Source organism: Aphelocoma coerulescens, chromosome 4, assembly GCF_041296385.1.
Source record: "Aphelocoma coerulescens isolate FSJ_1873_10779 chromosome 4, UR_Acoe_1.0, whole genome shotgun sequence".
Classification (NCBI taxonomy): Eukaryota; Metazoa; Chordata; class Aves; order Passeriformes; family Corvidae; genus Aphelocoma; species Aphelocoma coerulescens.
In genome coordinates, this window is record NC_091017.1 from 46567210 (window position 1) to 46579626 (window position 12417).

Here is a 12417-nt window from a genome sequence, read left to right on the forward strand (position 1 = left end):
AGCTGCTTACACACTGAAGAAAGATGGAAAACTGATTTCTGGTAGCTTAAATTTGCCAGGACTGAAACATTAAATTCTCAGATATCCCTAAGAATGTTACAAGCTGAACCATGTACTCAGGCTTGCTTTTTCTTATAATCAGGATCCTCTCTCTACAGAGATATTTAAGTAGCAGAAGCCCCACTAGTTTCAATTAGCAATATTATTTCAGTTAGGGAACTAGAGATGTAACAGCTGAGGGAAGTGCGGACTGTTGATTCCAACACCAAAAAATGCCATTTGTGTTTCCAGCCTGCCTTTATACACAGAAGATTCCTGTTTGATAGAAACTACAAAGGGTTAATACTATGACCTCCCTTCTCCTAAAGCTACTTCAACTTACAAGAACAGATTCTATTAGAAGTTTGAATTACTGAACATTCATAGCTATTTAGGGGTAGAAACATCAAGGGATCCCTTCAAAACTTTTTTTATTTCACTTGAAGAAAACCAATCATATCCTTCGTGACAGGGGTTACTGAAGATTAAATAAAGTGACCTCTAAAAATTTCAGGTCCCTGACATTTAACAGACAGGTAGAGAGCTGAACATCATACCTGCTGTCCAGTCACCAGGCAATGACAGGGAGCATCCAGCTGTGCATTCAGTCTGTCCATAACCTTCATAGAACTAGAAGGTGAAATCAAAATATAATCTAAGACCATTACTTTTCAACACAGTTTCTTCATTAAAAAGCAATTAACATTTTGTTTCTTTTCTTCTAATTGTTTGAGTGTACCAAAACACTCAGCAGCTTCTAAAAAAAAGAAACACTGATACATATTTGAATCACAATTTTAAGTGAATACACAATTTTAAGTGCTAATATTCCACCTTCAGTTCCAATATTTACTCATAGTTTCACTCAGTTTCACACAGTATGTGACACCTGTTTAGATTAAAACAGAAAACAGCAGAGGAAGCAAGAAAGAAATGAAGAACTGTAGCACTAGTAGTGACTTTATTCACGTAATTTAAAAATAGCTTTGTCTGAGACAGCCAGAAATGGAATCTGTATGCCCCATCACAGCTCTGTGATTACTATACACAAGACAGGCTTCCCTTTTCTGTGCAAAATGCATTGTTACACCAGCATACCACTGAAAAACTTCAGGAAATTATGAAAGCCTAATATTTTAGAGTATTTTTGTTTTCTATCCTTGAAATTTATTTAATTTCAACACATTTGTTCTATTCCACTGTTGTTCAAATTTTACCTCTGAAAGCATATACTTTGGAGAGACTCTGAAAATAAATGCAATGTGTACAGTCTGATTCACCCCAGCCTCATCTTCAAAACAGCAACACTACAATATCATCACATTATTAGGTTTTCTACAGTGGTTACAAACACTTCTGTAAGCAAGGCAAACTCCAGAAACTTAAATCAAGTATATAAGTTATTGCTTACTGCAGCCCATCAAAAAAATCTTTCCTCTAAGACAGGAAAGACACTTCAGACAGCTGATAACTTCCGTTAAAAGACTTTGGGATGAATATGGAAATTTCATGGGACTGAGAGAAGCTTGGGAAAAGAGCATGCACTTGTATGGTCTCCAAGAATACCAGAAAGAGTTATCCATATAATCAGACTGCTAGAAAAACTCTAAAAAACCTGGAGACAGATATTAAAATATTTAGGGTTTAGGACTAAGGCCAGGCAACTCACCTGACAGCCAAGAGCTGCTCTCAGGAAGGTCAGTACACTTGCAGACACAGGTGCTGCTCCTGTAACCATCAGCCTTACTTTTCCTCCCAAACTTGCCTACAATAGACACAAGATACTGTGGACACCAAAAGCATTTTAGAAAAACTTCGAGTCACCTTCTTTGACGCCCTTAGCCACTGTTCACCTACAGTGCCACCCACAAATGTTAGAGCGTAAAAGTTTAGTCTGCTGTTGCAAGCTGTCTTTCTTGCAGTGTTTTCAGTTTCATTAATGGCTAGAAGATATGGGATCTCAAATATACAGTATCAATACAGACTGTGGTGTCACTGCAATGCAGACTCTGCCAAGAAGAGCTCAAGCCACGGCCTTACAGTGATGGCTTTATTTTTAACTGCCTTGTATCAGCTTCTCATACATCCTGAATGCTATAAAAAGCAGCCACATGGGCATGTTGTACAACCAAGGTTAAGGCCACAGCAAGTGAGTGTCAGATATAATGGCAGGCATAACTTACTAGTGACCGACAGGGAGAAGACAATGGGGGCTATAGGTGGCACTGTGTCACACTTAGCATTCTTTCTTCAGAAGGACAATGTTTGCTTTCAAAGTGTCAAGAGAGAAGCACCAGACTGTTTCAGAGTGACTGAATTTCTGCCCTAATTTCTGGGCATAGGGCAGCAATATGGGATACACATCATAAAGTCACCCCAAGACACTTCCTTAATACAGTTAGCTGATACTATGAGAACTAAGGGAATTGAAAAAATGAGGTTGAAAATAAAAAGATAGCTCTGACTTTTGCTCTGAGTAGCCAGGTAGTCTTTAATCAGTGAAAAAGCCATACCAGACTATATTCCTATGAAATATGAACCATCCCTATGAAATTCAACAGTTGCAAACTTCAACTCAGAGGCTTTCAAGCATACCTGTATTTTACGGAAGATGACTTTATCCCAGAAGCTGTTATTTCTAACGATACCACTTCTGAGTTCTGCTTCTTTCCTCTTGGAAGCAAAATCCAGCAGCCACCTCTTTAATGAAGTATCTGCCTGCCCAAAAATCTATTAAGAAAGATGGACTATGGTTAGAATACCATTCCCTTTTCCTTACAGATGCATGGAGACTCAACAGTGAAAACCAAATAAATTAAAACAACCTTTATTGATAGGCATCTTAATTCTAGAAAGAAATACTTGTGCATTTTTATTTTGACCTCAGTTCAAGAGTTGAAATCAGCACTGAACTGATTCTTGATATCCATCAAACTGTGTGATGTTGTTTCAATGTGTAATTTCTTCATTAAAACATATGAATGAAAATGGATGGTTTACTTCTTTATTCTAGTATCTTCAAAATTCAAACTAAGCAGAAGCCTCAGCATTTCCTGAAAAGCACCCTATCATAATACATAACTAATATGGGGTGTTGCGAGGAGATGCAGGTCACTTCAGAAACACCAAATGGAAATCTGCCTTGCATATACAAATTTGCACTTTAGATCACTTCTCAAACACTCCTTCTAGTTGTTCTCAGGAAGCCAGAGAGCAGACTCAAGAGCAACCCACACGTTAGTATATTCATTTGGAAAGAAGAAGACTCAGCATTATGCCTGAAAGTATGCAGACTGCAGCATTATGGCCCCCTGACACACCAATTCCCAACTTGCTGGCTTCACATGCTGGGTTACTGCAAGGGTAGGTGAGGTTGAAAACAGTAGAAGCCTCAGGGCACCAGACTAAACACGCAAGAGGAAATAATGAGAACTAAGTCGCAAGCTTTGACTTTGCCTCTCAAATTCCAGTAGAGCATGTGTGAGCAGAATAAGGAGATACATTTTAAGTACTAAAACCTGGTCTCAGGTTTTTGTCCCCTCCAAATGGATTCCAATTGCACTAGTTGTTCCTGAGCCAAACAGAACCTTGTGTTACTTGGTGTTCCTCTAGTCTCATGATCGGAGAAATGTCTTGGCTACAGCATAGACAGCTCTGCCATTTCTTTAGCAGTCACAGGATTTATTATATCCTTTAGTTCCCCTGGCTGTATTCTAAAAGGAGTCAGTCACCCACATGCAAAAGGCCAGTTAAAACCTGAAGTTCAAGAAAGAATCTACTTTCAAATTCCCATCTCAGATGACCCTGAGCAGGCAAGCAGCACACACAGGAGTGGGGGTACTGACACACCTTGTCCCCAGCACTCCCAGCTGGCTGGTTTACCATTTTCCCAGCTAGGACACACTGGCTGCCGTGTAGGAAATTTGTATGTGTCCATGCAAACATAAGCAAACACCTGACCTTGCTTTGCAAATTCCACTCCATGAGTCAGATGCTAAAAAAGTGGCATGCAGATGCCAAGCCTCATTTTCGTGTTGTAGACTAGACTCAAATAACTTGCTCAGAGCAAAGCGCTAAGCCATTAATCAAGATAGAGAGAATCAAGTCCCCTAGTCAGACTTCTGAACACAAGTATTTGCTGCCTGAAAGTGTTTTAATGCACTTTCAGCTCTCTTTTAGAAAGAGTTGTTAGCATGCCAGTTTAATATCCCGGGGCATAGTAGTTACTCCTTCTCTGGCAGCACAAACTTTATGGAGTCTCTTAAAAGCCTGCACAGGTCTGGACTCATGCCTGTAAACTTACCTTGTCAAACATTCTGTTCAACAGTCTTGGTACTACAGGAAATACAGTTGGCTGCAGTGTTTTTAGGTCATCCATTAGTAGTCTGATATCCCCTTGAAAGAATCCTATCCGGGCTCCATGGCACAGAACCACACACTGTAAGAAAAAAGTAAACACTCTGAAAACACAGGAGGTACAATGTGTTCCCAGCTCTATATGTATGACAATCCTATGCAGTGTAGATCCACCTTAAATTCTCTCAACTTCTGGACTAGTTTTGCAGCATTCTCACACTATAAAGAAAGCACTAGAAAGAGCAAGTAGCAAGACATGTCTGGCATACACAAACCAGACTTTCAAGTTTAGCACAAAAGCCCCTACCCAAGAAGGGCAGTTAGTCAAAAAAGGCAAGACTGAAAAGCAGAACTTCTCCATTTGAAATATTTAACAAGCTTATTTTAAAATATTAGACTTCTGTTTGTCCCCTACTTTATACCTAGAAATTCTGTATTTATAGTCAGCACATGCTATTTACTAGTCCAGTGAGGATTTCTGCCTTATGCTAGTTTATTTCCATTCCTTGCACTCTGGTTTTCCTTCTGATTTCACAGGACCGATGTGAGCAGAGGACTTGTTCTTAGGTTATCAAGATGCTCTTTAGAAGATTCCAGCAGAGCCAAAGCTTATTTCTGCATCACTTCAGACCTACACAAAGGTAGGCAGACTTAATCCTATTGTGTTCCATATTTTCTGTCTAGAAGCTTCACCACCTACTTTACACCCCCCTTTATTTTCCTATTTTTTGACTTTTTAACATCTCTCCTCTCCTTGTGTTTATACCTATGTGCTTTTATTTCTCCTGCTTCCTTCATAACACCTACTCCTTCATTCCCTATTATCCATTCTCTTATTTGCTGCATGAGACATGCTTAAAATGTCACTTTCCTCCTCCACCTGTGTTTTGCCACCATCTACTAAAAGGAGCAAATATATCAATCCATATGGACTGATCAGCAACTGTCTTTACTTGGTGGGAACATACTTGTCAAGTCAAGTTCATTGACCCTCTAACTTCCATATGATGCCAAAACCAAGGAAACATCAACTTTAAAAGAGAACTCTAAAGACTGGTTCTCACAGAGTCTGTGTTCATCTCTGCCCCAAACAGCAAGAAATCTTTTCTCCTCTCTACCAGTAATGTTCTTAGTTAATTTCCTTATGCAGATATACCAGCTATTTTGTACAGGCCTCAAACAGCAGAGGAATACTGCAATCCAAAGACTCTTTTCATTTTGTCCTTTAAAATACAAGTTCCCATCTTGTTTCCACTGCATAATCAAGAGCAGAGCTGTTACCTACAGAGCTTGTATGCTCCAGTGCAAGACAGGGGAGTAAAACAGACACTGAAGTATAGCTGCTATCAAGGTTACCAGTGAGAAAGTGCTGAATGCCCAGGGGCATTCCTCAGATATGTACTCTTCCAAATCTTTTGAACATAGACACATACATACATATATATGACATACATATGAATATATACATTTTTGTATGTATATTTACACACATCAGTAGAAAACATAGGATTCCTAACAGAAGTCATAAAACAATTTCTGGCTTCATATGCCTTTTCGTGCTTTCATGGATGCTCCCTCTATAAACCTTCAACACGTGTATTTGCAATCTCACCTAAGGAAGAGGTGTTAATCCAACTTCAATAAGTGCAGTAATTAACACCTGAACATCTTACATACAGTAGAAGCACAAGGGAATTGCATCTATTCAATAATGCATAATACCCAACACGGGCTCAGAGGTCTTCAAGACTGCCAGTATTAAGACAACCTCAGCCCTTTCATTCTCAAAAAATAAGCCTCAGATTTTGCTATATGGTAAAACAAGTGATCCAAGGGAACTTCAAGGTTTGTCACTCAAGTGGCTTTAAAAGCCACTTCCATTTCCTGGAAGAAAATTCCACTGAAACAAAATCCCTTCCTTTTTACTGAAATTTCTTGGAAGCAATAGTAAGTTTCAACTTAAAATTAGTTTTGTGTAAGCAAACAGGATGCCTCATAAAATAAATTTTTGAGGTTTGCAGACTAAAGAATGGCATGGATTTTTAATAAAGCACTAATTATATTGGAAGTAATTTCTAGGCAGTGTGCATGTGCTAAAGGATGGTCTCACATTCTAGTAAACCAGTTTTTTATTAACCCTAGCTCTAAGGTTAATGTTTATATTTTGGCATGAAAACCAATTGTCTAGTGCTCACTATGTACTGCTTATGGGACACTGCTTTCCTGAACCTTATTTCAAGCTTTCACACACATTTGCAAGAGTCAAGAAGGAAGAGCATGTATCACCTGGATGCATTCTGCAAGAAAAATACGCTTCTCAATAATTCAGTAAAACAAACAGATGCTTACCTCAACAATCCTCTCAAACATATGAGCCAGGGGCAGGAATGATATCAGAACATCATCGGAGGAAGGCATAAATGTTTTCTGGAAGTGTTAGCAAAAGTTTAATTCTCATTGATTCTCTATTTTGCCTAAGTTAAACACAACAGTGAAATCTAGCACCTAAAGTCTAGAGCACAGCCCCTGCTTTGGTTTTGTTTGTAATGAAGCTGCATTGTCTTTTTTCATTAAAGAGATTACAGCAATGACTTTCTAGCATGAATAAAGATGCACAGCAGAAGATTAGTATAATTTATCATTCAGAGGAGTCTGAAGAGAAAAATTCTGATAGAAGCCATAGAGTTCCATTACATATATTGGGAGAGCAGGGGGACAAAAAAGGTTAAAATACTATTGGTTTGAAAACATACACTTTCATCTTAGATTAGGAAGTTTGTTTATCCAATTTACCCTAAGGTTGATATCAGAAGTGCCTTACATGGGCTAACTGTGAGACCAGTTGCTTAATTTTAAAACAGTTCTCCTTGCACTAATGAGGTACACTGTAAGCCCATGGCAGAATATCATGTACATTCACATCAGGATTATTGTATCACTTTGCTTACATCAGAATAGATTGGAAATGTGTCAGTTTCTTGACCATGACAGAATAACCAGAAAACATTGACTTCTGACTAGTGGGCACAGAGTGCTGTTAAGTTGCATTTTCACTTGGATCTTACTAAAATTTAAGACCAAAGTTGGAGATTTCAATGTTTGTTTTACTCATGAGATTATTTCCCTTCGAGCAAGTCCACAATGTTTATCTTTGGCAGTTTACCTCTGTAGTTTTCACAAAAGCTGAAGCATTGCTGACTATATTTTGATGAGTGATCACAGCTCCTTTAGGGTTTCCTAAGGAAGAAGGACATCAGGATTCAACAGTGAAATTTACATCCTTAAAGTTCAGCTAGCAGTGGGCAAAACAAATCTGATAGCATTCTTTAATATTAATACATTTCTTTGTGTATCAATTAAACAAAGCACTGTCAAGAACAGCTGGCAACAGTTAAGTAACAAGTTTGTGATGAAGTCTTTTAATTTTTTAAGGAGCCCAAAGCCTTGAGAAATTGTCATGTTTTTGGATATGTTTCTCATTCAAAATTCAACTCTTCTGTGAAGATGCAGCTACCAAATCCAGATTTCTTTTCTCAATCTGTTTTAAAAACGTAGCTTGCTACTGCATTCTTTCCTTATGCTCCATGCCAGTGGGTATTAACTCACAAATGTCAAGTGAGTGACATCTAGACAGTCTGTTTGATCTTACAGCAAGGTTGCTTAGACCTATGGAACAATCTTGCTGATAAAATACAAAAAAAAGATTATGGAAGAACTGATAGTCTGAAGTCTGATGCAGAGCCCTTATTATGTAAACACAAATTCAGTATTTAATTTACTTCCAAGCACAAAAATGTAACATCTCCACCCTCCAATACTGCAACTCTATATTGATAAATGGAAAAAAAAATTCTAAAAATCAAAGGGAACCTTACCATAACACTACCCCAGCTACTACTTGCCAAAAATGTGCAGCAGCAAGGGTAAGTCTTGGAAATAAAGAAAGTAGGAGGGCTTCTGAATTATTTTTGCACACACAAAATAATAAATTCTACATAATATAATGAGTTGTACCTGTTGTTCCACTGGTGAAACAGATGATTGCTACATCTTCTGGCTTTGGAGGCTATGAGAGTTAAGAAAGTATTAGTATGGTTAAGATAGCAAGGATAAATATTTTCCTGGGCAAAACATCAGGATACTAGTGTTACTTCTGAGCTATGGGAGATCAAACTAGCAAGTCTCCCTAAAGAATGCTAACCAGCTTCACATTGTCACTTGAACCAATATCATACTTACCATAGGTTTTTGCCTGTGTGCTCTTCCTAGCTCCTACAGAAAGGAGAGAAGAGAGAGAGTTTAGACATAAGCATGTAACTTTTCTTGCTTTAAATTTATCAAGCATTACTAAACACTATAGTACTTCATTATTTAGACTCTCTGTTAAGGCATTTTAACTTGTTTAGCAACCCAGTGCTAATGGGTGGCACCCCTGCCCATGGCTGGAGGGTGAGTGGGAGCTAGATGATCTTTAAGGTTCCTTCCAACCCAAACTATTCTGGGATCCTATGGTTATTTTAAGCGTAACAAAGGCTTTACAGGACATTTTAAAAATATATAGAATAACTACCATGTTCTACAAATACAAAAATGATAACTTATCTAACTCACAGGGTTCTTCTCCAGCTAATAAACTAGAAGTCACTCACTAGGGAAGTTCAAGGTTATGATAAGACAACAGACAATCAATCCTATACCTCATGCAGAAGATGTGCCACTAACAACTATTGAATATTTGAATTATTGAGTAAATGAAACAAGATTCATCTCAGCAAGCACCTCCACCACTGCTTGTGACAAGGAAGACAGAGTTCCATTGCTGGTTTTTACTCCTTTACACAGGAGAAACTCTCACCCAAACCCCTTCTCCCTCCTTAGTTACTCAGACCTGACCAATAATGTTAGGGGTCTTTAGGCAGAAGGGAAAGGATACCAAAACGATCCTTTTACCACCAAGGATATAGTCAATAAGAGGAAATATTTGCAAGCCAGTGTTCAGTATCTATGAGCTTTAAAGTTTCAAACCAAGACTTACTACTGTCATGCCTATTTAAGACTAGAAACAGTGTAAGCTTAAGGGCTTATGCAAGTTAAAGAGGACCTTCTGTTAGTAGCTTTGGAAGCATCCTTCGAGGACAGGCAGCAATTTCACCACTGCCTTTACCTTCCAAGTACACAATAATAGCATATGCATTCCTTTGAGCCCTAGACTTCTTTAGTATGATGCACCTGTCAGACTTACCCAAGGAGGTGTAAGACAAAGGGAATGTCTGGAAACACAGTTAACGTTCCTCCCATACCTGTAGGCTTGCCTTTTTGCAAGGGTGCATTATGCAAAGATTTACCACTATGGCAACACAGCTGTCTGCTCAGTACAGCACCTCCATTTCAAGTACCACCATAAGCTCAGTACCTCCCTACAACCCACTTTGAGTAAAATCTGGGATTTACTGAATATACAGCTAAGATCTCCAGACCCTTGTTTTGATCTGTTAGAACAAAACTCCACCATCTCTTCCTATTTAAGAGCCACTTGTTCACAGTTACTCAGCTACAAGTAACCACATGATACATACAGATATTGGGCATCAGAAACTGAGCTGATGGCTTCTAGGGGATACATGGAGGAACTGTTCACATAACCCATGCACAGCTGAGCAAGCTCAAACCAGAAATCCAGAAAACAACTACTTAAAGCTAGAAATAGTCATTCTATTCTAATCTAAGCTCCTAAACAGCTCATAGTTACCTTTCAGGAGACACTAAAAGTCTCTACCCTCTTAAAAAACAAATTAAAAAACTTTCCTGTTCACTGAAGCATTATTAGAAATATTTAAGTTTGCCTCTGACTTCTCTTCAGACATTTAAACAAAAGGCTCTTGGAACACCTATTACTTGATGTTTGCATTAATGCAATAAGAGCTGCATGGTACTACTGAAAATCACTAGTTAAGCATACAAACATCTTATGTAAAGACAACATTCACCCTCAGTTTTGTTTTTCCATAGCTAGAAGATCCAGTGGAAAGCATCTTTCTCTGTCAAAAACTGCAGTTCATCTCAAGGAAAGAAGCTAATTTTAGTCTAACAACTTACAGTTGGGCCACTCTTTTTCTAAGTTTAATCCAACCCTTTGGCCAGTGAACTACAAGTGACTTGACTCTAGCCCCATTTAATGTTTTTAGCCTCATTTTAACCTGGCACACTTACTGAGGCCAGTTAGCTTCAATATAGCCAATCTTCTTTTGAAAGAAGGCATGCTGACGTTTTTATATCTTTACCAGAAGGTGGCCCTATTAACATGGCTGTCTTAACTGCTGCAAAAACAAGTTCAGTGAAATGAGGCATTTCACACCAGTTACTGACACCTGCACAAGACAAGCACATTTTTCTGGAGATACTCAAAGCCTAGTGAGCCAAGCCTTCATCAGAACTACAGCTGAAACCAGTTTAAACCCACTTTCATAATCTCACAGTAAAGATGTACTTCATGCAATTTGATCCTGGGAAAGGGTTCTCCAAATGAGTGAAGTTTTGAAAAACTTGCGTAAGAGATCTCTGCAGACAAAATAAACTACAATCAAAACCGAGACCTGGACATCAGGTGGTTAATCAAAATGGTTTCTACTTCCAAAACCTGGAAGTTTCATTCCCCTATATCACCATAACTTTATCCTGTTAAAAGGCTGACTGACATTTTCCTTCTGCCCCAGCAAACACCTTGTAGATTCAGTGTACAGGGAAAAATGCCACTTTTCACAAGACCAAAACCTACACAGGCTCATCTCGAAATAAGAATTTCTAAAATATTAGTCACAGTATATAATTATCACATTATGCTTCACATGGGCAAGCCTTAACACTCAGATCCAGTGTTCAGTCTTGGACCATGTTAATAAAGCTTTCCTTCTGTCATCTTGGCACATCCACTTTTATACTTTGAGCATTGTGAAATACCATTAGCAAGTTGTTTTCCTTCTATTATTTTTTATATTTTTGTGTAAACTTCAATCCAACAAATACTTAAGTATTTTGAAATTAATCCATCACAAGTAAATGGGATGAAAGCAGTTAAGCAGGTTAAGCATTCTTACCTCTATTTCTCTCATGCTGAAGACTTCCACACCACACTTCTTGCCACGTTCCACAAGATCCACACCAAAAGACTCCATGACAACAATGGTGTTGAGTATTGGAGTTTCTCCCTTTTCCACACTGGTTAGCAGAAGTTTGGCCTTGTCAGGTTTGTCACAGAAAACCAATGACAAGTCAGCTGATGAAAAAGAACTATATTATGAACATGACAAGTTCAGTTTAGACTAGATCCATACATACTGAAGTACATCACAATGGAAGACTTTTCCAAAGAAGGTTTACAGTTCTGCCCTCAGTCAGGTCTGTCATCACCTATTTAGCTGCTGAGCAACTGAAAGTGTCCTACCTTTGTTCACAATGTATGTAATAGCTTCAGCTCCCAGTGTATCATAGAGTGGCACCACCACCATGGAGAATGCATAGCATCCCTGTTCAATGATGACCCACTGCACAAAGAGAAGAGATGAAAGTCACTATGTTTTGCTTACTGTAACAGACCTCCAAGAAAGACTCATATGTAAACTCTAACAAGGAAACTAATAGGACACAGCTCACTTGGACAAGTCTTTCTAAAAAGAAAGTGGCAGTTTGTATCATTTTCTCAATTTGAAGATCTACTCAATTTTTATCTGTGGAAGGAGGAAAAAATCCCCAAATAATAAGGAGCTATAGGAAAGAATCCAATCCAATAAAATTCAACTCTATCCCTAAAAGTAATATTAAGTACTTTTGAAAAAAGCAGTTAACATTACCTGTCTCCTTAGTTTACCTACAAACAGAAAGACTTAGAGCAAAAGTCTTTTTTGACTTTTTTATTGGTTTTACGTTATTGAGGTAGGCAAAGCTTTCAATATTCCATATTACCATGAACCAGTAAAGGATTCATCAATGTCTTGACACACATAAAATTTATATACACACAGTATT

General features: G+C 38.2%; 1 protein-coding gene across 1 annotated transcript in view; it reads right to left on the reverse strand.

The window, feature by feature from the left end:
- ACSL1 (acyl-CoA synthetase long chain family member 1) overlaps positions 1 to 12417 on the reverse strand; it is a 38567-nt gene that overhangs the window by 5809 nt on the left and 20341 nt on the right. Inside the window, exons 6-15 of the mRNA XM_069013862.1 lie at positions 11837 to 11936; positions 11490 to 11668; positions 8635 to 8667; positions 8410 to 8461; positions 7559 to 7632; positions 6745 to 6822; positions 4343 to 4477; positions 2635 to 2769; positions 1709 to 1804; positions 597 to 669 (exon numbers count right to left, since the gene is read on the reverse strand). Of these exons, the coding sequence (XP_068869963.1) occupies positions 597 to 669; positions 1709 to 1804; positions 2635 to 2769; positions 4343 to 4477; positions 6745 to 6822; positions 7559 to 7632; positions 8410 to 8461; positions 8635 to 8667; positions 11490 to 11668; positions 11837 to 11936 (955 nt within the window). The remainder of the gene's footprint in view (positions 1 to 596; positions 670 to 1708; positions 1805 to 2634; positions 2770 to 4342; positions 4478 to 6744; positions 6823 to 7558; positions 7633 to 8409; positions 8462 to 8634; positions 8668 to 11489; positions 11669 to 11836; positions 11937 to 12417) is intronic.